Source organism: Callorhinus ursinus, unplaced genomic scaffold (genome assembly GCF_003265705.2).
Source record: "Callorhinus ursinus isolate GAN/ISIS: 27379988/994484 unplaced genomic scaffold, GSC_fseal_2.0 scaffold35, whole genome shotgun sequence".
Classification (NCBI taxonomy): Eukaryota; Metazoa; Chordata; class Mammalia; order Carnivora; family Otariidae; genus Callorhinus; species Callorhinus ursinus.
In genome coordinates this window covers 1,683,562-1,709,188 of record NW_027397097.1, presented here as the reverse complement: position 1 = coordinate 1,709,188, position 25,627 = coordinate 1,683,562, and the positions used below count along the sequence as shown (strand labels likewise).

Genomic DNA, 25,627 nt, shown 5'->3' with positions numbered 1-25,627 from the left:
AGAGACATGCTATGCCAAATACTTAGGTTCAATTCCAAACCCAAAGAAATGCACCAAATTCTCAAGAAACGCTGTATACATACCTTACCTCTACTACCTATATTGTTAAATCTCCTAAAATTTCTTAGTCCCCTAATCTTTCAACAAATTGCGTAATTACAGATGTGCACTCTGTTAGAAATTAAACATCACAATCTGTATCCCTTACTTCTTAGGTTAATTGCTACAATAAAAATACCACAATAAAATAATATACCCAATTTCTTCCAAGCTGTGAATTTGGTTCCCTAAAAGTTCTTTTGCTTTTAGCTATCTAGAAGCTAGCAGACATGAATAAAGTCAGGTACCAAAGTACCATGTAATGTATGAACGGTATGAGTCCTCTTATCTAGGCCCTGTTTTTCCGGAGCACACATATACCCAGTCTTTTCATAGACTATTTTTAGGTTTAGCTGTTCCATATTTGTTTATCCCTTCAAGTAAACACTGAATGCCTACTATGTGCCAAGCAACCTGAATACAAAGATAAGACAGGGGCACCTGGGAGGCTAGTTGGTTAAGCATCCAACTCTTGATTTCGGCTAAGGTCATGATCTCAGGATTGTGAGACTGAGCCCCACATGGCTCCATACCAGCAGGGAGTCGGCTTGGATTCTCTCTCTCCCTTTTCCTGCTTCCCTCTCTTTCCCTCTTTTTAAAATAAATAAATCTTTAAAAAAGATAAGACAAATATATTTTACCACAGCCTAATAAGATAAACAGCTAAAATACAAAATGATTTGTGCTATAAATAGAAGTATCAAATAAGTGTTATGGAAGCTTGCAGGAGACAGAATGCCAGGAAAGGCTTCCCAGAAGAGGGTGATGCTTGAACTGAGAAAACGTCACAGAAAATATACTCTGTTCACATCTGTTTTATACGTACTCTTCTGCTCTTACCACACTAGTTTTCAGTTTTTGCTTTGTCATCTAAACAAGAACAAAGTGACGATATGACCAGTGTGAACAGAGCAAAGTGGCATTTTTTTAATTCAAATTCCTCAAATCTTAATGAAGAGTGAAAAAATAATTCTATCAAAGTATTTCCCAGTACCTCCAATTTGTCCAAGTTCTGGTTTTGTTTTTTAATATCCTAACTTCTTCCACCAAGTAAACATATCATCCGTCACCCAGTTAACAAGCACTTCTCTCTGAATTTATAAGACTGTCACAGGGAATGATCACTGCTCTTTTCTTTCTTCCAGTTAGTTTCTTCTTCCATAGTTTCACTTTCTCACCTGATCCTACTACAATAGTTTGAAATCACTACCAAAGGAGCCATGAGTTCCAAGGTATAAGAACCACAAAATTACCGCTCCCTATCTTCCAAAGTTTTGTCTGTATTTCCTGCTTCCTATTCCAATACTGTTATGAGTCACGAACTGGATTCTTTCTTCTGAGTCCCCAGCAGCTGACACAAATAAAAATTTCAGATTTGGAATAGGAAATTAGCCAGACATGTAGTCTTATGGATTTGTTTCCAATACATTTACATCACTTTCTTCAGCCAACTTTTTAGTTCTCACGGTTTGGGTTACGGTACCGCAAATGAAGCTTCTGCCTTTACACAAACAGAAGTGGTACCAACCAGATCAGAAACGCTATCGAAGACTGCTTCTAACTACCGAATGCTCCCCCCCTCCCAAACTCCAGAGAGAACCTTCAAATAATGGGAGGCTGGAACACCCAGGGAGGGTGATACAGGAGAAAAATTCCTAGACTGAGTCACATCTGGTATTGGCTAATCCTGTCCGTTCTCTGGACCTCAGTTTCTCCATCTATAAAACTTGCACGTGATGTACAGTAGGAGGATTAGCTTAATTTCTAAGGTCTCTATGGCTATAGTAATCCAGAAATCCCATCTTTCTCATCTAGTTTTACATGGAACACGTGGAAGGACAGAAAATAACCTTTTACTCCACTAAACCGACCTTAATAATTCTCAGATATTATTTTAAAAAAAGCTAACAAACTCCCGACCCACCCACCCTAAACCTCGGGCTGCAAATTTCCCCCGTGGAGACGCCAAAGGCAAATCAAAGCCCATCCAGCACGACGGTCAAGAAGTGCTGGGGAGACTCTACTCAGGGTCCTAAGACGCTGCCCCCGCAAAGGGCCCGCTCACCTCATCACCGCCGGGCAAACGAATGAGTACCACCAGATACACAGACGCTCCCTCCGCGTAGGCTGCCAGGGGAGACCCCGGGGCACAGACTCCACGGATCTCGCTTCTCTCCCATCGCCCAAGAGCCCAGCCTCGGGGCCGCAGCGTCGCGGGCCCCGCCCCCTCCCTCAGGGCAGAAGGTGCGCGCCGGGGCGCGAGACTTCCGCGCTGAGGGCCTGGGACGCCCCGCGCACCCGCCCGCCCTGAGGGGAGGAGGAGCCTGTCGGTCCGGGGCCGCCACCGCCTGGGTTCCCGACTTACCGCGGTGCGGCGGGGGAAGGGAAGTGTCAGGAGTGAAGGACTAGGCCCGTCCGCCACCCGCCGCTCAGAGAGCAGCGCGCGGCCGCCACGAAACCGCCACCGCCACCGACCGCCGCTTCGGGCGCAGCGCGCACAGGGCCCGACTGCGTCACACGCCGCCCGCCGTCAGAGGCTCGCTTCGGGCGCTCCGCCCTCGCTGTCTGCGCATTGGCAGACGCCTCCGCCACTCTAAGCCCGCCCTGTTATTCATTGGGCAACGAATCTTTTGAAACCGAACGTGAGGGCGGTCTTTGGGAGAAGGGGAGAGGGGGAAGAGGAGGGACATAAGGAGTTACGGAGAGGAAAGGGGTGGGGCGGTGGGAGGGACATGGAGTCTCGCCCCTCTCTGCCGCGATTGGCTGGGGGAGGGTCGTGATGTCATACAGGGCCCCCTAGAAGTGGGCTTGTGAGTGGCTGCACTGGGGTGCACTGGGCGGGGTGTGGGAGAAAGGTGGTGACGCTATACCCAGGCTCCGCCCCCTGCCTTGGAGCCGAGACAGTCGCGCTGCTGAAACTCGGGCCAATCAGAAGGGAGGCTCCAGGATGGCATGGTAACTATTCTACCCTTTCCTAGCCCCAGTCCGCGGGCGGTGATGGGAAGGCTTCCCCGTAGTCCTGCCCGCACTTCCTGGCCAGACCACGTGCGGAGCTGGAGGGCCCTCCTGGGAGGTCTCTCTGAGTAGCTTGCCTGCAGCTGCTCTGAGGCCCCAAAACCTGGCCTCCTGGTTTCCCAACCCATGCCGGCCCCATCACAACCTTTCCCTCTCTGAATCCCTAGAATAGACGCTATAAGCATGCCCTAAGGAAATGGCTCAGCGTAGGCTATGTTACAAATGAGGATTCTTGCAGCTTCTTAACCACCTGCACTTTAGGAACTCCTATTTATTCTTAAAGGCCTGGTTCAAATATTCCCACCTTCTCTGGGATACATTACCGGATCTCTCTGAGAGAGTTGGGCTAATGCTTGGGCAGGCTTCTGTTACAGCCTTGTCACTTTGTATCCTGTTACTTACTTTTCTGTCTTCTGTGCCCAGGCTCTTAGAGGTCAGAGCTGCATCTTACTCATTTGGGTTTCTTCCCCCTCCCCCACTTGATATTACAGGGCGGGAAGGTTGAGCATGTTCTAGAAAATAGACATAGTGACTGAGGGTCCCACACAGAATAGCAGGGACTGTGCTCAGAAAGCAAAACCTATTCAGGCTACCTCTCCACCACCACTTTCTCATGGAACATCAGTACAAAACTGAAATGGGCTCTGCCCCAAAGTAGATGAATTTAAATCCCTCTGAGTGTTGGACGGTAGCGAGGGATTAGAAATAATTGACTAATTTGTCAAGAAGTGGAATGGTTGTAAAGATGAAATAAGATAATGGATAGGAGAAATCTGGTACATTGTAGGTGCTCAGTAGATGCTCAAAGGAAAAAATAAATAAATATATGGATGGTCAAATAGTAAAGCTAGTTTAAACATCTGACTCCAGCCACTTTCCCCCCACTTCTGCGTCCAAACATCCCTTCCTTTCCTCCACTTGCCTGTGTTCTACATTAGAAAGTCATTAGCTCTCCCTGGATAGTTTACTGTAGCTTCCTCACTGCCTTACTGAAACTTTGATTTCTCACCCTCCAGTCCTGAAACCCAACTATGATTAAGCCTCTCCGCTACTTATTTATTCTGGTGTCCCTAAGGCCAGGCAAACAGTATAGGTCCACATTAAATGTTTGACCCATGAATGAGTGAATTATTGTCTTAAGTAGAATAATAGTACAAGTTGAGACTTTTGAGTCAGTGAACCCTGGGTTTAAATCTGAGCCCAGCCATTTATTAGCTGTGTGAACTTGGGCAAATTTCTTAACACCTGAATTCAGTTTCCTTGTCTGTAAAAGGAGGGTAACAACTGTAATTTTAGGGTTGTTGAGAGAATTAAACGAGATAAAGCATCTAGTATGGTACCCAGTATACAGTGAGCCCTCTATAAATGATAATTTTTCCCATTCTTTAAAAATGTCAAGGAATTCCTGGGGCACCTGGGTGGCTCAGTCAGTTAAACATCTGACTCTTGATTTCAGCTCAGGTCATGATCTCAGGGTCTTGAGATCAAGTCCTGAATCGGCCTCCACACTGAGCATACAACCTGCTTAACATTCTCTCTCTCCCTCTGCCCCTCCTCCCCCCCCACTCACGCGCATGCGTGGACACTCTCAAAAATAAAAATTAAATAAATAAATAAAATATCAAGGAGTTCCCATTCTTAATATTCTGACATTGATTCTGACACAGAAATGGGGCTCAGAAGTTTGTTATGAATGAATAAGTAAATACATTCAGTCCAAAGTACTAGCAGGTATATAGGAGCTGGGATCCTTAAATAATGCGTACTTGTGGGAAGACTGGAGGGAGAGACATTGGATGAGGGGTGCCACAGGGAGAAATTTCCTATAACTCTGGTGATTTCTACATAGGAGGACCTCTCATTAGGTTCTCTGGTAGGCATGTGGCCCACAAGCTCGTCATTCCCAGGTACTTCTGCCCTAGGAAGGACTTTGTGGACCACATACTCTTCCTCTGCCCAATTCACATAACACCCCTTTGTGTTGTTGTTGTTGTTTTTTAACATTTTATTTATTTGACAGAGAGAGAGCACAAGAGGGGGAGCGGCAGGCAGAGGGAAAGGGAGAAGCAGGCTCCCCAAGGAGCAGAGAGCCCAATGTGGGGCTTGATCGCAGAACCCTGGGATCATGACCTGAGCCAAAGGCAGTTGCTTAACCAACTGAGCCACCCAGGCACCCCTGAACCCCTTTGATTATCATCATCTTCCTTCTTCCCCTCTAAAGAAAAGGAGTTTGGTGCATGCTCACAAAAGCTTGCTGAGCCAGGCCCTCTCCTGGGCATCAGGAGCCCAGAGAGGTCCACAGCTCAACACTCTGCTTTGGCCAAGAGAGACAAAGCAAAGGCAAGTCTGTCCTAGGGACCCACAGTCTCTCACAAACATACTCTGAGAACTCACCCTATGCAGCTTTGAAGCACTGGTGCTCAGGGAGAAGACAGAACCCTTATGGACCACAGAATCAAGGAAGGGCAAGAGACTTCCTTTCAGAATGGTGGTCTAGATTTCTTATGTGGTACATTGGAAAGAGTGGCAGAATTGGAGTCAAACAGCTAAGTTCAAGTACCAGTCTCACTACTTTTTAGACCCTGCACAAATTATTGAACTGTTCTGTGACCCAGCTTTCTTGTCTATAAAATGGGCACCAAAATTCCCATGTTGTAAGGTTGTTGTAAAGGTCAAATAAGGGAATTTGCAAAGGACTGTGCGCATGTTTGACACATAGTAAGCACCCAGTAAATGTTGATTTCCTTCTTCTTTTCCTACAACTTGATAAGGAAGGATATTTATAAATAGCATATAATTGGGTAGGTTCACTTATAAGAGAATTTTTTTCAATAAATACAGTACAGTACTGTAAATGTATTTTCTCTCCTTTATGATTTTCTTAGTAATGTATTCTTTTCTCCAGTTTATTTTATTGTAAGACTACAGTATATAATACATATGACATAGAAAATATGTGTTAAGGCTTCTGGTCAACAGTAGGCTCTTAGTAGTTAAGGTTTTGGGGAGTCAAAAGTTATACTTGGATTTTGGACTTTGGGGGGTTAGCATCCCTAACACCTGTATTGTTCAAGGGTCAACTATATTCACAAAGTTGGGCAACTATCACTACTATCTAATTCCAGAAGATTTTCATAAGCCCAAAAAAGAAACCCCAGACCACTAGCAGTCATTCCACATCTCTCCCTTCCCCCAGTCCCTGGCAACCACTACTCTACTTTCTGTCTCAATGAATTTGCCTATCTGGACATCTCCTATAAATGGAATCATACAACACGTGGCCTTTGTGCCTGACTTCTTTCACTTAACATAATGTTTTCAAGGTTCATTCATGTTGTAGCACTTATTGGAACTTCATTCCATTTTATGGTAGAATAACATTCCATTTTATGCATAAGCCACATTTCATTTATACATCCAAAAGTTGGATGACATTTGAATTTCTCCCTTGTGGCTACTATGAATCATACTATTATGGACACTTGTGTATGAGTTCTTGTGTGGACGTATGTTTTCAATTCTCTCGTGTTTATACCTAGGAGTGGATTTTTGGGGTCCTATGGTAACTCTATGTTTAACTTTTTGAGGAACTGCCAGACTGTTTCCCAAAGTGGCTGCACTCTTTTACATTCCCGCTAATAGTAGATGAGGGTTCCAATTTCTCCATGTCCTTGCCAACACTTGCTATTTTCCTTTCATTATTATTATTATAGCTATCCGAGGGGCTATGAAGTGACATCTCATTGTGGTTTTCATAAACATTTCCCTAAAGACTAATGATGTTAACCATCTTTCCAATTGCTTATTTTCCATTTAAATCTCTGCTTTCTTAACATTCTTTGGATTATTTCGTTTTTCCTCCTGCACCAGTTTAGAAATTAAATCCTCTTCTTATATTATTTTGTCATCTCTCTAGAAGTTACCACATGCATTCCTAAGTGTGACGCTAATTAATACCTTTATAGGCAGAGTACAGTTTGCTGAGATGGAGAAAAAGAAGTATCCCAGGCCAGATGAACAGAAAGAACAAAGATGTAGGACCAGGAAAGAGCTCAGTATATCCAGAGGTAAAAACTGGGACTTCATCCTAGAAAGTTGATCCAAAGAAAGTTGAACAATGAAGAACAGAATAAGGTGAAGATTTATTACAATTTGAGGCAGAATGGGCCTAGGGCAAGATGGGTGAGCCTGGGGTGGGTAGTTTGAAGCCATCCAAGAAAGATGTCTCTACAGTGAGAAAGATCTCTAGAAAGAACACAGAACAATTCCACTTCAACCTTGGAAGACTTTCCTGCGGCTGCCCAGGAGGCAGGGGCAGATTTTGGCCTGAAACTGGATGTCTTGAGCACTGTGTCCCTCCCTCTTTACTTACCCCCAGCCATGCTACTCTGCCTCTACCCCCTACAACAACAGTCTTTCCTCAAAGACTTTTCTTACAGTTTGTAAATCTCTTCTTGATATATCTAAATCCTGCCCATCCTTCAAAACCCAGTTCAAGTAAATCAACCCAATAAATATTTTCTGGGCTCCTACTGTGTCTGTCCCTGGCCCAAGCTGAGAGATTCAGAAATAAATGAAATGGGTGAGAATTCCATCCTTAAATGAGCTCCCAGGAAGGTGGGGGAAACAGACACGTAACAAATGATTTCACTACATTGCGGTCAGTGCTAATAAAGGTGTGATGGACTTCTAAAGCTTCCTGTGGAGTGGGGAGATGGGCAAATCATGGTGCCTAGGGAGAGAGGAGGAAGTTGAGCAAAGCTCATGGAAGAAGTGAGTGTAGCTAGAATGTAAGATATTTGTTTGCTAGAGTAGAGGATGACCAGATTATGAAGGACAGTTGAATACCACACTAAGGAATTTGCTCTTGATCCTAAAAGCTGTAGGGAGTTACTAAAGTTTGCAGCAAGGGAGGCACATGCTCAGATCTGCGTTTCAAGAGCCTATGTGGCTGTAAGTGGAGGATGACGAAGAGCTAGAAGGGCAAGGAGGCCAGTGAAGGAGATCCACAGGGAGCTTTCCTTGACAACTGCATCCCACATTCACTTCTCTTCCACTTCCCACCTCTACACTGTCCCTGTGCTACTGGGGGCTGGAACATCCCTGTAAATAAATGGTTGGTCAGCTTTGGGTTATCTGGTATGTGTGTGTGGACAGGGGGAGTGGAGCAGTGATGTGGCCAGAGCTGGAAAGTTGTGGTGCCGTTTCAGCACAGGCCTCTTTGGGGTATGTCCAGGCCCCAGGCAAACCAACCAGGAGGACAGGCGACACTAGAAGGCTTCAACAGCAGCAGCCCCTACTCGGACAATGGGCAAATGCCCATTAGGCAAACACTGAGTGCCCGCTGAATGAAGGCGAGACTGGAGGCTTAGATGCTTGTTCAACTTCTTTATCGGTACAATAGATTCCATCAAATTTACCTCAGCGGATTATTAAGAGGATCAAATTAGAAAGTGTACGGAAGGGCGCCTGGGTGGCTCAGATGGTTAAGCGTCTGCCTTCGGCTCAGGTCATGATCCCAGGGTCCTGGGATCGAGTCCCGTGTCGGGCTCCCTGCTCCTTGGGAGCCTGCTACTCCCTCTGCCTCTCTCTCTCTGTCTTTCATGAATAAATAAATAAAATCTTAAAAAAAAAAAAAAAAGAAAGTGTGCAGAAAGTTCCTGGCACGTAGTAAGAACTCATTCTTCTCTTCTACTTTTCCTCACATAAATCAAGGTAGGTGATAGACTTTTGAACTGGCAGTGGAATAAATGGATTCAGAGAGGGTCAGTGACAGCTGTGGTCACACGGTTCGGAAAAGGCTCAGTCAGGAGAGTTCAGGCTGTAGCTTCCACATCGGGTCCTAAGAGCCATGATGTAGTGAGTATCTTCTGCAGGCCTGGCACACTGCTCTTTTACTTCATTTAATTCTCACAGCAACCCTGTGCTGTGGATATTCCTAAAACCATCTTACAGGTGAAGAAACCGAGATTCAGGACTGTATGGTGAATTGCCCCAGTCACCAAAGAATTAAAGGCAAGATTAATGCACCTCGAGTTTCAGGTTTGGGGGTAGTCTAGCGGCAGAGAGAAGGGACCCAGCCTCAGGGAATGGTATTTAGAGCCAAAGGTACAGACCAGGTGTCAAGACAGAATAAAGGCCAGGAGCAGGCATCTGTGGGTTGGAGCTAGACAAAAAGGGATGACACGAAACCCTAAGGTAGGAAACCTACATCTAGTTAATGAAACTAAAAAGAGGTGGTTCTTTCAGTAAAGTTTTACTAATTGTTCATTTGTCCTGGAACCTTAAAGGACAGGGTGAAGGTGAGTTCAAGGTCGACAAAAGAAGTTTTTAGAATAAGGCATCGCCCCTCCAGGGACGCCTGGTGGCTCAAGCATTTAAGCGTCTGCCTTTGGCTCAGGTCATGATCCCAGGGTCCTGGGATTGAGTCCCTCATCGGGCTCCTTGTTCAGCGGGGAGCCTGCTTCTCCCTCTGCGTGCTGCTCCCCCTGCTTGTGCTCCCCGCCCCACAAGTAAATAAGTAAAATCTAAAAAAAAAAAAAAAAAAAAGACATTGCCCCTCCAGACTTGGAGCCCCCAGGAGTGAGATATCTCTGGGTCCCCACCATTGCCCAGCTAGGGCCAGCCACAGAGAGGGCCTAAGCTGAGTGAATGAAGAAGAGTGAATGCATGAAAAAGAGCTCTGGTAAGTTCATCAAATCTGTATCCCCACGGTGGTGATTATAGCTACCTTGTGGGGTTAACATTATAAGTTGACTCCTTTTTTTAAGATTTTATTCATTTATTTGAGAGAGAGAGAGAGAGAGAGAGGGAGAGGCAGACTCCCCGCTGAGCAGAGAGCCTGATGCAGGCCAGATCCCAGGACCCCGAGACCACGACCTGGGCCGAAGGCGGATGCCCAACCGACTCAGCCACCCAGGTGCGCCTATACAGTTGACTCTTGAACAACACAGGGGTGAGGAGTGCTGAACCCTGGCACAGTCAAAAATCCATGTATAACTTTTGACTCCTCCAGAACTTAACTACAAATAGCCTACTGTTGACCGAAGCCTTACTGATAACAAACTGTCGATTAACACATATTTTGTATGTTATATGTTTCATATACTGTATTCTTACAATAAAGTAAGCTAGAGAAAAGAACATGTTACTAAGAAAATCATAAAGAAGGGCACATACTGAATGGAGCACTGGGTGTTATACGCAAACAATGAATCATGGAACACTACATCAAAAACTAATGATTATGGTGATTTACATAACAATAAAATTTAAAAAAGAGAGTTAAAAAAAAATCATAAGGAAGAGAGGGTGCCTAGCTGGCGCAGTCGGTAGAGCATGTGGCTCTTGATCTTGGGGCCTTGAGTTTGAGCCCCATGTTGTATATGGAGCCTACTTTATTTTATTTTATTTATTTTTTTAAGATTTTATTTATTTATTTGACAGAGAGAGACACAGCGAGAGAGGGAACACAGGCAGGGGGAGTGGGAGAGGGAGAAGCAGGCTTTCCTGAGGAGCAGGGTGCCTGATGCGGGGCTTGATCCCAGGACTCTGGGATCATGACCAGAGCCGAAGGCAGACGCTTAATGACTGAGCCACCCAGGCGCCCCATGTGTGGAGCCTACTTTGAAATATATATATATATATTTTAAAGAAAGTCATAAGGAGGGTGCCTGGGTGGCTCAGATGGTTGGGCGTCTGCCTTCGGCTCAGGTCACGATCCCGGGGTCCTGGGATCGAGTCCCGCATCGGGCTCCCCCCTCCTTGGGAGCCTGCTTCTCCCTCTGTTTCTCTCTCTCTCTCTCTCCCTCTGTCTCTCATGAATAAATAATAAAATAAAAAAATGGAATTACACTTTATAAAAAAAAAGTCATAGGGAAAAGAAAATACATTTACAATACTGTGATGTACCAAAAAAAAAAAAAAATCCACATATAAGGTGGACCTGTGCTGTTCAAACTCCTGTTGTTCCAGGGTCAACCGTATAGGGATTAAGAGAATGGCCTCAGGTGTCAGCCCCCGATCCTGGTTCTGACATTTAGAACTGTGTGAATAGGTAACATACCTTTTCTGTTTTCCATTGGTAAAGTGGGGATATTAATAGTATCTACCTCATGGGTTTTTTTTTAAGATTTTATTTATTTATTTGACAGAGAGAGACACAGCGAGAGAGGGAACACAAGCCGGGGGAGTGGAAGAGGGAGAAGCAGGCTTCCCAGGGAGCAGGGAGCCCATGCGGGGCTCGATGTGGGGCTCCATCGCAGGACCCTGGAATCATGACCTAAGCCGAAGGCAAATGCTTAACGAATGAACCACCCAGGCGCCCCTACCTCATGGGGTTTTTATGAGGATTAAATGGGATAATGCATAAAAAGTAAAAAAAGTCCCTGAAAGACAGAGGGTGCTCAAAATATGCTAATTATTACCGTGGGGATTTAAATAGGAAAATGTGATGGTGACCATGTCTAGCTCAGAGGCCCTTCACCCCCTGCAGGTGCCCTGACAACCCCAAGAGCCCTCGTCGGGTTCCTGGGGATCAGCCCTCTCTGGGCGGAGAGAGACCCGGGGGGAGTGGGAAAGGGGGGTGGAGGAGATCCTTGCTCTGTTATATCGGACAGGACAGGGCGCCCTCTCCTGATCAAAGGCGGGAACAGCTCTGGCCCAGAGCTTTTTGGGGTGGGCCTCACTGATCTCTCTACCCGAAAGGTTCTCTTCCCTTTGCGCGAATCGGCTCTGGGGAGCAAAGTTAGGGGGACGGGCGCTGAGGCTGGGGCAAAACTGTTGTAATGTTTCAGAAGGGCGAGGCTGATAATTCTGCTAGAATGGGGGCGTGGGCAGGAGGGACTGAGGTTAGGAAATGAGGGAATTCGGGGCCCTGTTGAATTAATTTTATGTTCTTCCAACAGGTGATGGAACACAGCTGAGAGGTAAGGTGACAAGGTGGCTTATCCAACGTGTCAAACCCAGGGGTCCGGGGCTCTTCCGGCTGCCCCCACGCAGCGGGAATTAGTGGGGCCGACTAAGAGAGCTGGAGAGACGTGGCACCAGGGGAGGCCGGATCAAGGGTCTAGGTCCGCAGAGGTGGGGGAGGGGGAGGGGCCAACGGAGGATCTGGGCGCAGTTTCCTCCCCAAGCGCGCTGGCCCCGCCCCCGCCGTTCCCGCTCCCGCCCGCCCTCTCCCCCCCCCACCCCCCCGCCGCTTGCCCGGGGGCTGGGCCTGGGCTCCCCTCGGGTTCCCCCAGCGCCCGGTCTGCGCTAGCGCGGCCTCCTCGCCGCCACATCCTGGGTGAGTATGGGGATGGGTGTGCCGGACTGCCGGGCAGCCCCACTTGGGGGAGCTCCGCCACGCGGTCCTGCCTCCTCAAGGCCCAGCCCCACGTTCTGGCGGTGCTGGTGCCTGCCCAGGATCTTCTGCTGTGCCGACTTCTGAACTAACCCTTCCCCCACTCCCTGCTCCCCCATAGAGTGGCTAGGTGTGCATTGGTTGAGCTCTCGCTTCACTTCACAGGGACTGCTGGTTGGGATTTCTCTTTAGGTGCCGGGGATTGGAGGTATGGGGGAGCCCTGGAACCCCATAAAGTAATTCCAAATCCCACCACTGCCAATTATTAGCCTGTGACCTTGGGCAAGTCTTTTAAACCTCCCTCAGCCTCAGTTTCCTCTGCTGTAAAATGGAAATACACAGGCTATAGGGCCTACCTCACAGAATTATAGTCAGGGTTACAAGAAACACTGTATATCAAGTGTATCAAGTGCTGTTCAGGGTGCCTCAGACTCAGAAGGTGCTGGAGGCTGAGAAGATCTCTGGGACCTTTGGAGATTAGGTAGGGGTACTCCTGAGAAAGCGGTAGCCAGCCGAGTAGTCCCTGTGAAGAAGTTAAGAGCTGACTGGGACTCAACAGCTGCCCTTCAGGTAGTGAGCTCCCTGTCCTGAGGCCCAGAGAAGTAAAATGGCCATGTTGGAATGACCTTATTAGTAATCTAAACCACATGATCTTCATGTTGCACAGCTGTGGGAAAAGGCCCAGAGTGGTTAGATGGCTTGTCCAAGGTCACACAGCTAAAAGAGAAGCCAGGCATACCTCCAAGCTGTGGAAGAGACCATTCCTCCAGCCTCTTTACCCACCCCCTGCCTTGGGCAGTGCCTGTTCATTCCCGGAGGATCTGGTCTTCAATTTGGGCATCGCAGTGGTTCCTGAGGGATCTAGAGCCGCTGGCTTCCGGGAGGGGGCTGGTGATGCTATAAGCACAGAATCAGGGTTCGGACTGGGTGGGGAAGTTGCTCCCCTTCTGGGGCCTCTGGGGATTACAGTCCATTTGGGGATGATCCAAGAAACGTGTTTGATTTGGCTGTCACCAGGGCCACTTCCAACTCCCCTGGGAGATCCCTGGCCCTTGAAGAGAGAAAGGAGCTTGGGCCACTGGAGCAGGCATCCCTAATTGGGCCTGGCAGAGAGGCGGGTGGGGGAAGATGGAAAACACAGAGGCTTATTCACCTGGTTCTGGAATGCCAGGAGGTGCTTCCTGAGGCCGGGCCCAGGAAGAGTTGGGGCTTGATCTGGCAAGACCTTTGAGCCCAGAAGGGCAGGTTCTTTATGAATCTGGAGCCAGCCCTAGTTTGGCCACAAGAAGCCTAAGTTCCAAGGATGGCTGTCCGTCAGGCTCAGCATCAGGCTTTGAGGAAGGACCTTTCTCTCTCTGCATCTTGGTTTCTCTGTCTTTGCAGTGGGGACAGGGCTCCCTGACTCATCTATATAGGATTTGATTTGCATTTCTTTCTCTTATGGACAGGCACCCCTTCTCTCTCCCCTCCTAATCTGACCTAACCTGACCTTTCTGCCTAGACTTCTGGCCCAGAGAGGAAGGAGTCAAAGAAGGCTGGGGTTGTAGTTTGTGACCCTGTGGGCCCCACATCTCCCCACTGCTGGCTCTTCCTTCAAGTTGTCGTGTGACCCTGAGCAGGTTCCTCCTCCTCTCTTGGCCTCAATTTCACCTTCGGTGCACTGAGGGAGCTTGGGATTGTTGGTGTGTACTTGGTTATTATAGTTGCTGACCTTCCTATCCTCATCTGAAGGGGGAGTCACAATCCTCAGGAGCCTTTACTTCATCCCTGGAGGGGGATGGACAGGCCCTATGGGTACTGGGAAGCCTCCAGAAGCTGACAAGGCAGCTCTTTCCAGCAAACAGCAAGCCCAGGCTAGCACTAGGCCTGATTCTGCAAAGCCTTTCACCCTCAGAGCACGTGAGGCAGCAGGCGGGGTCGAGCAGGGGCTCCGGGCTCTATTGGCTTCCATGGAGTCCTTGCTGCTGTGCGCTAGGGTGCAGGCACACAGAGCCTGGGAAGGGACTGAAGGTACAGAAAGCCCTGGGCCAGTGGGTGAAGCAGGGAAAGCTGATGGGAGGCCCTGAAGCCTGGAGGTTCAAAGGCCGGTGGGAGGAGATGGGCCATTCTGTCCACGGAGAAGTTTTAGGGTTGGTTCCTGAAACAAGAGAGACCAGTTAAACCAGCTGCTATTGTAAAGCCAGCTATAAGGGAGAAGAAGTTCTCCCAATCTGTTCAAGCTTCGTTTTAGCACAGATTGGGTTTGTGGTCTTTACTCTGAAATTGAGGATGACTATTCTCTTGGGATTCTCAGTCTTCTTCAGGGCGCGAGCTGTCCAAACTTAGGGGCTAGATGGCTTTCTTCTTAGACCCTTCACCCCATAGCACAGCTAAGCTGAGGACTGAGCACAAGGGCTGGCTCTGCCACTGAGGCCCGACCTTGCTGCCTTGGGTCTTGACAGCACATTACTTCATCCCCAGGTCTGACAAGATGTACCAGGTCCCACTGCCGCTGGACCGGGATGGGACCCTGGTCCGGCTCCGCTTCACCCTGGTGGCCCTGGCCACGGTCTGCTGTCCACTTGTCGCCTTCCTCTTCTGCATCTTCTGGTCCCTGCTCTTCCACTTCAAGGAGACTACGGCCACACACTGTGGGGTAGGGCTTGCACAGGGGCGGGGTCGGGGAACGATATCTCATCCTCAGGCCCATTTGGATCTCTTTTGGATCCTGATTCTGTTGTTACAGGATTAGTGAGCCCTCCCGTGAGGTCCATCAAACAGTTTGGGCTGCTGGGGGTTAAGGTGCCTGCAAATTGGGGTCTCAGGAATTAGCCTTCTGGCACTTTCTGTGGAGGTCACTAGGGCCTGCAGTCACTGAAGTTGGGCAGCCCCAGGACCCAGAACCCAATCCTTACTTCATAGCGGGGCGGATTCAGGAGCCCCAGGTTTTTGTGAGGGATGGAGAGAGAACAGGCCTGAGCTCGAAGGTGCTGGAGCCTCTTAGTGTGGCACTGTGGGCTGTGCCTGTCTCTGTGGGAATGTGATTATGTGTACTTGTGTATAGGGACACGACTGTATGTGTGTGTGGGCGAGACTGTGTCTGTGCAGGTCTGGATGGGGGCCTGATGATGTGTGTGTGTATGTGTTCCATATGTGTGTATGGGCTACATTCCCATAGGCAGCCATGCACCCTCCAGACTGGGTATGGCGTGCTGGGCCAGGAGGAAAGACGTGCATTTTCTCTGTAGTATATCAGAGTAAAGAGAGTGAGGCCTGTGCTGACCTCTCTTACCCTCCACGCTCATCCACTGACTCTGTATTACCTGAGACACAGAGACTGAGCCTCAGCTTCCCCATGTCTAAAATGGGGTTGATAATTCCCATCCTCCTTCTCAGGGCCAGTGTAGAGCTCCAGGTAGAGGAAGAATAGGAAGGTGGTTTGGGAAATGTGAAGGGTGAGGAGCAGAAGGAAGAAGAGGAAAAGGAGTTTGTCAGGTTGGAAGGCAGGGCAGGAGAGGAAGAGCTTAGGGGCTGGAGGTGGAAAAGAGGCAGGGCCTGGACATGGACCCTTGGAGTAGCGTCAGAGAGAGCTCTGAAGGCCCCCACTCAGCTCAGCTTCCTGCCTCCCTATAAAGAGCATCTGCTCCAGAAATAAGGCTATGACTAGGACTGGGGTCTGGCTGGCAGTATGGAGTGGGGCCTACTTCCTTTGTTCATTTGACTTGAAGTTTTCCCTCTCCTTGATTTGTCAACGGATAGATGTCGGCCTTGAGCTCTGGGCAGCCAGTGTGATGAGACCCAGGGCTGGGAGCTATCAGAAAGAACAGAACTGGAAGAAAAGGGGGGTGACCAGGTGATCTGTGGGGGATGAGAAAGGGTCCAACCAATGGCCTTTTCTGAGCTCGTTTTCACCTTAGATAATGCTTCAGATGTTTCTCTCACCCTGGTCAACTCCTCTGTATCCTGCAAAACCCTTCTCAAGTGACTCCTCCTTTGAAAAGCCTTCCCTAGCCTCCTTGGGGGCCAACTTAATCACTCCCTCCTCTGGGAGTTCCCTGTTTTATCTTTCCTACACTTCTATCACATCGTGTTTGTGTCTCTGTTCCCCACCAGACCTGGAGCTCCTTCAAGGTGGGCACTACATCTGAATCAGAAAGAATTTGTTGAAAAATAAACAGGACCCCCCCCCCACCAGCCCAATGCCCTGGGAAAAAGAATACCTCGTACCATGTAATCCATACAGAAAATTTTAATACTTGTATGGCGTATGGAGTTAAATGGAGTAGGCTGTTTGCTCTGCCCCTCATGGCTGGCTTCTGAAGGCTAATGGGATCAATAACTCGGCACACCTGACGTACCTATACCCCATTCTTGGCATACTAAGTTAGGGAGCTAGGCATAGTGGCACAGGTACCTGGCCACTCTAGGGCAGGACTGAGCTTAGTGGCCCAGGGGGTGATTTTGTCCCCGCTCCCTGGGATGACCATGTTGGAGCCTCCTAGGGGCAGTCCAGGTGGGATGTCTGCTCTGAATTTCTCACCTAGAGTATTCCAGGAATGGCCAATCCTAGGAATAAAAGAAGTAACCTTAGTCTACTGCATCTATCGTTAGATGACTTTGCCTTTGCTTGCACATCCCCAGTGATGGGGAGCTTCCCCTCCAGGCAGCCTATTCCAAGGAGGCCTAGTAACTAACAATTAGCAAGCTCTTCCTTGTAGTGAGCATACATTCTCTTTCTGGTGAATCTCTGCTTTTGCACTGGCTCTGCTTTGGGAGCCTGAGAGCTACTTTCTCCTCCTGGCATCCAGCCAGTCCTACAGAGATGGGACTGCAGTAATTGGTGTGGGGGGGTGTCCCTGAGTTTACCCTTATTGGGTAGCATAGCTCCAGTTCTTTCGAGCAACCCTCACAGGACATGCGCCCCTAGACTTGTTCCAGTTGGTCGCTGTTCTCTCCTTACAAGGCCCTGATGTGGGCATAGGACTTCAAACGGCCCGGGCAGTAGAGGCAAAGGCAGTACCATTACATTCCCATTACTGGCTGTTAGGCCCCTGTTAGGGCATCTCAAGCTGATGTTAGCTGTTCGTGCACAGCAGGCTGGACACTGATAACCGCATATTCAGGCCCGTCTAGATCTCTTTTGGATCCTGAATCTATTGTCTTAAGATTAGCCAGCTCTCCAGTGAGGCCCAACAGACCTACTCTGGCTCCAACAAAAAGGGGTGAAATCCTATTCTGCTTTCTCCCTTTCCCTTCCCAGAAACCCGCCTGTGTCCCAGGACACAGCCCTCAGAAATGTCCCCACACCCATCCCTAGCAAGGAAGCTACCCTAGGCTGACCTTAGCCACTATCACTCTTATCTTTGCAGAGTGTTCCAGGGTTTATGATATGGCCTTGTTGGTCCTGGGAGGGCCGTGTGTTTGGGCAGGCGTGGAGAACTGGGCTCTGTGGGCGGGAGGGCAGGCCCTGGCAAGCTAGGGGTGGGACCCTCCTGTCTTAGAATAGTCTCATTCTCGCTAGAGCCCTCAACCCAAGCCCCGGATCCATCTGTCAGCACCCAGTGTGAGTGTTGCCCAGTGCGAGCCCCCTTCCCCATTTCCCTGATGCTGAGCTGGATTAGTGGACTGAGGTTCCCTTAATGGAGGGAGGTATGTGTCCCAAGGGAGGTTTGGTTCCTAGGCCTTTTAATACAAAGCATTTCTGTCTGTCCCCCAAAAGGGAACCCAGCTTGCAAGTCATGGCGGTTGGGGCAGTGGGAGGTGGGAGGAGGGAGTTCTCTGTCTAGAGGGAGAAGAGAGTGGAAGAAAGTCAGTTCCCTTGGTCTGGGTCTGGCCCAGCAGACAGGCTCAAGGTGAGGGGAGGAGATTCCTGTGACCCTCCGATTCCCATAACCTTTGGATTGGGTGACATGGTCTTTTCAGAGAGGAAGGAGATGGAGGTCTGGGCCTCTGCAGGGACCTTGGTATCTTGAGATGACAGTACTGCTGGCCTGAGGCTTGGATCATTCTGAGCCTGGGGGTGGGCCTGTTGGCAGCCTGTGGCCCCAGTGAAATGTTCTGGGCACCCCCACTGTTCCTAGTTGAACTTGGGTGAAGAGCAGGAATGTGGTCAGACAGGGTCAGTGGGAGGGCTGAGTCTGAGCCAAGGGTCCTTTATTTAGGTTATTTGGCCTGAAGAAAACCTTGACTTGGGAGCTTTAGGCTATCAGGTGGCTGAGACCTTAGTTTGAATGTTTGATCCTGGCATAGTTCTCCCCTTCTGTGGAACAGAAATAGCAACCTTTCTACCTCTGACCCTTCCGAGTGGGTATGAGAGTCTTGAGAATGAGGTGGCCCATCAGAACTCCCCATGTTCAGGCCATGGGGAGCCTCTATTCTCTAGACTCATCAAGAGGTGGACCTACAGGACCATTGTGCCAAAGGCATTCCTAAGAGCTGCCCCTGCCTGACTCGGCTGCCCCTGCCCCATCTCTCTCTGCACCTCCTAATCTTTTGCACCGCTTTCCTTTTCCCCTTACGTTCTTTCTACTCTGGCTCTTCCCCTCTACCCAGAGGAGCCAGCTCTGGAAAAGGCCTCACTTCCCGAGGCCCACGTGTCCCACCAGGCCCCAAGTCGTGTCCCTCGCCCTGCTTGGGCACCACTCCCTACAGGATGTTCTCTGCGGCCTCACAGCCCTTGGACCCGGACGGGACTGTGTTCCGGCTCCGCTTCACGGCCATGATCTGGTGGGTCATCACTTTCCCCATGTTCGGCTTCTTCTTCTGCATCATCTGGTCCCTGGTGTTCCACTTTGAGTACACGGTGGCCACTGACTGTGGGGTGAGTGCCACACTCCCCCGCCCCTGGGTCAGGGCCAGGTCAGGGCCAGGTGGGGAGATGGACTTAAGAGTGGAATCAGAGAGTAGGAGAGAAGGCGGAGGGTCAGAGAGAGGGGAAAGGGATGAAGGGATGGTGGGGGGCAAGTCGGAGTTGGGGGCATTTGTGGGGAGAGACTCAGTGAGAGTAGAAGATTACAGAGAGTGCCAGGGAACGGAGGGGAGAGGGGAGAGGAGGCAGGGCAGTAGGCAAGAGAGGCCGTGAGAGGGAGGAGGAGGCTGAAGAAAGACCAGACTGGGAAGGAAGCCAGGACTGGGGAGTTAGATGCGGCCAGGAGCCAGAAGTCATAGGTGGTTTTAGTCCAGACTAGGGGCCTGGCCTGAGAGGACACCCCGCCCCCCCCCAGCCCTGCCCTGGAATCTTCTAGTTTGGTTTCTCCCTCTGGCAGCCTCGGGCCCCACAACTGTGTCCACTCAGGGCTGTGCTAGCTAGAAACCTGCCTCCATGAGCAGTCCACCAGGCCTTTCTGAGGGCCCAGGGGTAGAGGTTCTGGGTCAAGGGCATGGAACCGAACATGCACTTGCCCTTAGCCTCTCATCCTACGGGAGACAGTCCTAGACACAGATGGTCAGGCCGAGTGAGACGGGAGGCACTGTGATAAAGGGGAGCACAGGGGTCACGGAGCCCAGAGGAAGCACTTAATCTAGCCTGAATGTTGGGGAAGACTTCCTTCCTGAAGCAGGGGGCATTGCAGCTATGTGGGTAAAGAAGGATTTTGTGAATGCCAGGCTGACAGCTTTTGATTTTATCCAGAGGGCAGTGGTGAGCTTTGGAACGATTTGAGGCAGGAAAGGGACGTGATCAGATTTATGCTTTAGAAGACCATTCTGGCTCCTGAGTAGAGAACAGTTGTAAGGGCAGGGGGCAAGAATAGGGAGGTCAGTGAGGAGGCTAGTGTAGTAGTTCATGCTACTGGGGAGACCAGAGCTAAAAAAGGGACTATGAGTTAGAGAGGTAGGGATGGAGTCCAGAGAAGGGTAGCAGGTTGAATTGATAGGGATGAGAGGTTGTGTCCATTTGGCAAAGGATGAGGGCAGTAGACAGAAAAGTCATCCATAACTTTGGGGGACTTTATCAAAGGAATGAATCTCTAATGGTGAAATCCGAGGTGCTATGGTAGGAAATTTTTTGGACCCTCACCCTTTATACCATGTGAATTTCTGGTCTACTGCCCTGCCACAGATCCACCGAGCCACATCTTCCATGCCAGTGGAGGGTTTCTGTTCTTGGGGAAAAGGGGTTATGTTCCCATCTCAGTACCCTTAGCTCTGAGCTCATGGGGAGACTTGGGGTGAACTGGGTACCTGGTCTCTGATAAGCTCCTGATGTTGCTGGCATAGTTGGTGAGTGGGGAACTTGTGTGCTTGGGATGGGGGGACATATGTGAATATCTATACCTGATCATGCATGTGTGCGTGTGTGTGTGTGTGCGCGTGCACGCATTTGGGCGGGGGAGAGAGATAATAGAAAATGCCTGGTCTAAGCATCCTGCCTCCACCCCTAATCTGCGAGGAGCTTACGAGGATGGCACGAGTAGCCACAGGGCCCTAAATCTCCCTCTTCCTGAGGCGTCCCCCCAGCTCTTTGCCATCTCTACACTTTACCTGTTTCCCAGCATCAGTTAGGGCTCTGGGCTCTCCCAGCCAAGCTTTAAAAGCTCATGCTGGAAAAAACAAACAAACAAACAAACTCATGCTGGTTCTGCTCCCCTAAAAGTAGCTGGGGTTGGGGCGGGAGTTTTCAGAATGAATACTCTAGGAAGTGGAGGCAACACCCTTACTAACCTTACTTAGGGGACCTAACTCAGAGTGGCAGAACAGTTAGGAGGCTTGGAGGTGTCAGAAGTCCCTGGCGAAGATATGATTCTCACCTCTCGCTCATATGCAGTCTTCCCATGTTCAAGAACCACATAGCTCACCAGCTAGTTGTAGGCTTTTCATGGAAGTTGGTCTTGTGAAAGCCATCACCGTAGCCATTGTGTGCCAAACGCTGCAGACGCTCTGCATACGTTATATTTAATATTCGCAATCACCCTGCGAGGTAGGTGGTAGTATCCCTATTTTGCCAACGAGGAAATTGAAGCTCTGAGAGGTGAAGTGACCAGCTCAAGGCCACTCAGCTAATAAAGGCAGAGATGGGATGCAGACCCGGGTTTGTGTGGCTCCAAAGCCTCCATGCTGCCTCTTTTTTTTTTTTTTTTTTAAAGAGGAAAAAGCTTTCTCTCTTTTTTTAAGATTTTATTTATTTATTTGACAGAGAGAGACATAGCGAGAGCAGGAACACAAGAAGAGGGAGTGGGAGAGGGAGAAGCAGGCTTCCCACAGAGCAGGGAGCCCGATGTGGGGCTCGATCCCAGGACCCTGGGATCATGACCTGAGCCGAAGGCAGACGCTTAACCAGCCACCCAGGCGCCCTCCATGCTGCCTCTTTACTGACCACTCAGGGTGAGCATCTAAGCCTCGTCTCAAGCTGTGGTATCTCAAGCCGTTGCCTTGAGAGCAGCGCCCTCTCTCCAAGAGCGCCGCACATCGCTTCCTCTGATAGTGCTGAGGGGAAATCTATCTCCTTTTCTGTGAAGGCTTCGACGCCCCTGGCTGGTGATCCCCCAGGCCAATCCCTGCTCTGTGAGCTGCCTCCATCACTGCCTACCTTCCCAGCCTTGATGGAGACCCAGTCAGCATCCCCATGAAGCGTAAGGAAGGGATCTTCCAGAACTGCGTCTCTGAAGACTGGCCCTGCTCTAGTCGCTGGGCTTTGGCCCTGCTCCGGCTCTTGTTGAAAGTCTAAAAAATGCCCACAGAAAGTGTGTGCAACAGACCGGTAGCTTCCAGTCCTGGAATCCTTTAGGGATGCAGATTCCCGTACTCCGGACTGGCTACATTCGCACACAATCCCCGGTGAGTTGCATGCACAGTAAAGGTAGAGGCCCTGCTCTGGGCCCTGGAGTCCGAGAGGCTGTCCTCCTAGCCCTGGCTCTCTGGGCAGCATCTACACTGTTGTTCACTCATCCCTCATCCTCTCACCCTCTCGGGCAGACAGCACACCAGTCCTCACAGCTGTGTGTGTGACCTCCTCCTCCTTCCTCAACCTTAAAGAACAGTGCCCCAGTTCCTTGAGGAAGGAGGAATTCCAGGATTTGAAAAAGATGAATGGTAGAGATGAACAAGAATGGGGTCATTTTCTTAGGCTTATCCCAGGTTAAGAGCACCCACTTTCTTACACATGATCAGGGTGGGGGTACCCTTCTGACCCAGCCCCCACCCCCAGGATCTCACAGTGCCCTCTAGCACCTTGGCATATCTACCCAGAAGAATAAGGGAAGCTGGGAGGAGTCAGAAGAACGTCTTGGCTGCCCAGGAATCCAGCACTGTCCCAGGGAAGCTCAGGTGATCTGTCCTCAAGACTGTGTCTAGGGTCCTGGGCTCATGGAACCTCCCACAAGGCCTTATCGAGGGTGCAGCTCTGGTCTGTGGGCTCAGAGAGCATCTGAATCTGTCTCCAGCTTCCGCAGCCACATATAGGTTCCATCAAGTCCCTGCACACACCCCAGGCTGCCTGGGGAATGAAAACAAGCACGCTGGCGACTGGGACCTGGCAGGGGACGTCTCCCAGGAGAGCTCTGGGGGTGCATGAAGGAGGACTTCCTGGAAGGGAAGGGGCTGCAGTGGAGCCTTCTGAGAGCCAGGGTGATTCTGATAGGGGGAGAGAAGGCTCTCCAGGTGGGTGGGGCCGGTGGAGGCCTGCCACCAGACGGGTCCCAACTCTCTAGGTGCCCAATTACCTGCCTTCGGTGAGCTCGGCCATCGGTGGGGAGGTGCCCCAGCGCTACGTGTGGCGCTTCTGCATCGGCCTGCACTCTGCGCCTCGCTTCCTGGTGGCCTTCGCCTACTGGAACCACTACCTCAGCTGCGCATCTCCGTGTCCTGGCTACCGCCCGCTTTGCCGCCTCAACTTTGGCCTCAACGTTGTGGAGAACCTCGCGCTGCTAGTGCTCACCTACGTCTCCTCTTCCGAGGACTTCAGTGGGTGCCCAGATGAGGGAAGGAGGAGCAGGGAAGGGTTGGGGAGGGTCGCCCCCGCACCCTCCCTCCCTCGGACCTTCAGACGGAGGGGTTTGGATGCTCCCTGCAGTGCGTGCTCCCAACCCTCCTCTCTCCCTCCAGCCATCCACGAAAATGCTTTCATTGTGTTCATCGCCTCATCCCTCAGTCACATGCTCCTCACCTGCATTCTCTGGCGGCTGACCAAGAAGCACACAGTAAGTCAGGAGGTACGGTCTACCCCTAGTGGGGCTCCAGGCGGCCCAGAGGAAAATCAAGGACACCTGTCCTCAGGATTTGGGTAATGGTGAGGTGGGAACCGGAGTTCTCATGGGAATCCGGGCTGGGGCTGGGACTTGGGGACAAGTGGAGGGTGATTGATGCGTCAGAATCTAGGACTGTGTTCGGACAGTATGGGAGATTGGAAAATAGAAGAGATGGAGGCGCCGAGTGGGGGTAGGACGAGGGACAGCACCCAGGCTGCTGTGGGTTAGGAACAGTATCAGGGGTCTGTGGTCTGTATTACCTCCAGCACCCCTCCCCCAACACGCACGCACGCACGCACGCCTTTCTTCTCCCCACAGTATGTGGAGGCATCAGGTTGGTGGGTGACTCCAGGTAACTCATATTCCATCTGGCTGAAGTGGGAGGGGCAGGGACACCACTGCTCCTTGGCCTCATTATCCTCCCAAATGCAGGGATATGAACATGCCCATCATTCCTGCTGCCCTTGCCTGTGCCCCCTTCCATAACCAAGGGAGGTAAGAGACACAGCCCTTAGGAACTGGGGCCAGGAGGGGAGGCTGTCCACACACATCCAACAGGCTACAGAGTGATCAGATAGCCCATCCCCTAGGACCGCAAGTCCTACAACTGGAAACAGCGGCTTTTCATCATCAACTTCATCTCCTTCTTCACGGCGCTGGCTGTCTACTTCCGGCACAACATGTATTGTGAGGCTGGAGGTGAGGCCAGGCTGGGATCCATAGGTGGTCACAGTGGCTATGGGACAGATGTCATGTTTTCTGTAGTGTGCGCTATGGCAGTGGTCTTGGGGGCTTGCTGCCACTGTGTCCCCTGTGTAGAGATGTGGTGGTGGTGATTTAGCAAGAGGCCCCGGGGGTGGGGTGGGGGCAGAAAGCTCACCATGCTCTGTTCTTGTGTTCTCACGACAGTGTACACCATTTTTGCCATCCTGGAGTATACTGTTGTCCTAACCAACATGGCATTCCACATGACGGCCTGGTGGGACTTCGGGAACAAGGAGCTGCTCATTACCTCCCAGCCTGAGGAAAAGCGATTCTAAACCCTTTCTCTTCTGCTAGGAAGGAGGCGGTCCACTGCCCAGAAACTAGAAACAAGACCCTGCACTCTGGCCTTCCCCACACCGTGTCCTCTGTGGGCCCTGCTGAAGCGGCGGGGGAAGCGGGGGGGGGGGCAGGGCAGAAGAAAGGAGGAAGGGCACAGGACAGGGCTTCAGGCAGCCCTGCGGCCTCCTCCTTTCCCTCACCCCACCTGAAGGCCGAGGAACCTTCAAGCAGCATCACCCTTTATCTGAGAGGCCCCAGGAGGCTGAGCTAGAAGTAGAGCTCCACCATCTGGTGCTAAAAAAGGTCCTGAGGTTCACAACCACCACCGGTTCTTGGCCTTTACATAGCCGCCTCTTGCTGAGGTCGGGGACCACTGAACAGTGGCTGCTACCTGAAAACCACAGCCATTTCTCTCCACCGGGTCAGGTCATTTGCTTGACTAATGTGTCTGATCATCTCCTGCGCACACCCAGGCCTAGGGCCACCGTCCCCTGCTAAGTTTGCTCAGGTGTTCTAGCCCTGACTTCACCTCCAGTTTAGTGTGTACGCTTCCCTAGCGGTGTGTCTGGGTGGGTGATGGGGGGTAGGAGGGCTGTAGGATTTGCACGGGCTCTGCCAGTGGTTCTGACACCACCTTGTGGAGGTGGTGTTCTGTACCTGAAGGCTAACGTGCTCCAGAAAAAGCACTGGTACGGCACCTATTTTCCTTCCCTTCTGCAATCTCTGGCTTACAGACTCTTCTTCCGTGGCAAAGGTGTGGGGTGGAGTCAGGGGCAGATTCCTGCCCCCAAATGGGCTCTCTGGTGTCCCCTTATCTCCCTACTGCCCCATGCCCTGACCTCTTTGGGTTGTACATTTTATTTCAAATAAAAAATTTTTTTTTTTTTTTTCCCCCAACAGCCTGGGCTAGGCTTGCTTGTCTTTGTTTCATGGAACTGAGATGAGGGATAGGCTCCAGGTTGGA

General features: G+C 50.5%; 2 protein-coding genes across 22 annotated transcripts in view; one reads left to right on the top strand and one right to left on the bottom strand.

Moving 5' to 3' along the window:
* The window catches only part of NUP98 (nucleoporin 98 and 96 precursor), a 121,003-nt gene extending 118,228 nt beyond the window's left edge, over positions 1–2,775 (bottom strand). For 5 of the 7 annotated variants that reach the window (XM_025894237.2, XM_025894242.2, XM_025894239.2 and 2 more), the window contains exon 1: positions 2,165–2,309. In XM_025894237.2, coding sequence (XP_025750022.1) covers positions 2,165–2,169 — 5 coding nt within the window. In that variant the 5' untranslated portion in view covers positions 2,170–2,309. Of the gene's footprint in view, positions 1–2,164; positions 2,310–2,464 lie in introns of those variants that run through there. The other 2 variants (XM_025894238.2, XM_073879633.1) reach the window with 2 other exon arrangements.
* Positions 2,776–2,953: 178 nt separating this feature from the next.
* PGAP2 (post-GPI attachment to proteins 2) lies at positions 2,954–25,550 on the top strand. Of its 15 annotated transcripts, XR_012374493.1 has the most exons (10): positions 3,002–3,054; positions 7,080–7,181; positions 12,021–12,041; positions 14,918–15,092; positions 19,088–19,256; positions 23,083–23,335; positions 23,477–23,571; positions 24,052–24,114; positions 24,210–24,318; positions 24,529–24,545. XR_012374493.1 is itself a non-coding variant. In XM_025894245.2 (9 exons), exons 2-9 carry the CDS (start codon positions 7,100–7,102, stop codon positions 24,657–24,659), a joined length of 1,035 nt encoding a protein of 344 aa, XP_025750030.1. In that variant the 5' UTR covers positions 3,002–3,054; positions 7,080–7,099; the 3' UTR covers positions 24,660–25,550. The 15 variants fall into 15 exon arrangements, 14 of the variants coding, with proteins under 14 accessions (XP_025750032.1, XP_025750039.1, XP_025750037.1 ...); XM_025894245.2 differs by lacking the exon at positions 24,052–24,114 and having other exon boundaries at positions 24,529–25,550; XM_073879626.1 differs by lacking the exon at positions 24,052–24,114 and having other exon boundaries at positions 23,477–23,583; positions 24,529–25,550.
* The last annotated feature ends 77 nt before the right edge of the window (positions 25,551–25,627 follow it).

Excerpts from the sequence above, each read along its gene's own strand:
- PGAP2 (XM_073879626.1), top strand. The coding sequence starts at position 7,100 with ATGGAGAAAAAGAAGTATCCCAGGCCAGATGAACAGAAAGAACAAAGA. Across the intron at positions 7,182-12,020 it reads AGAGCTCAGTATATCCAGAG|GTGATGGAACACAGCTGAGA; the intron begins GTAAAAACTGGG and ends TTCTTCCAACAG. Across the intron at positions 15,093-19,087 it reads CTACGGCCACACACTGTGGG|GATGTTCTCTGCGGCCTCAC; the intron begins GTAGGGCTTGCA and ends CACTCCCTACAG.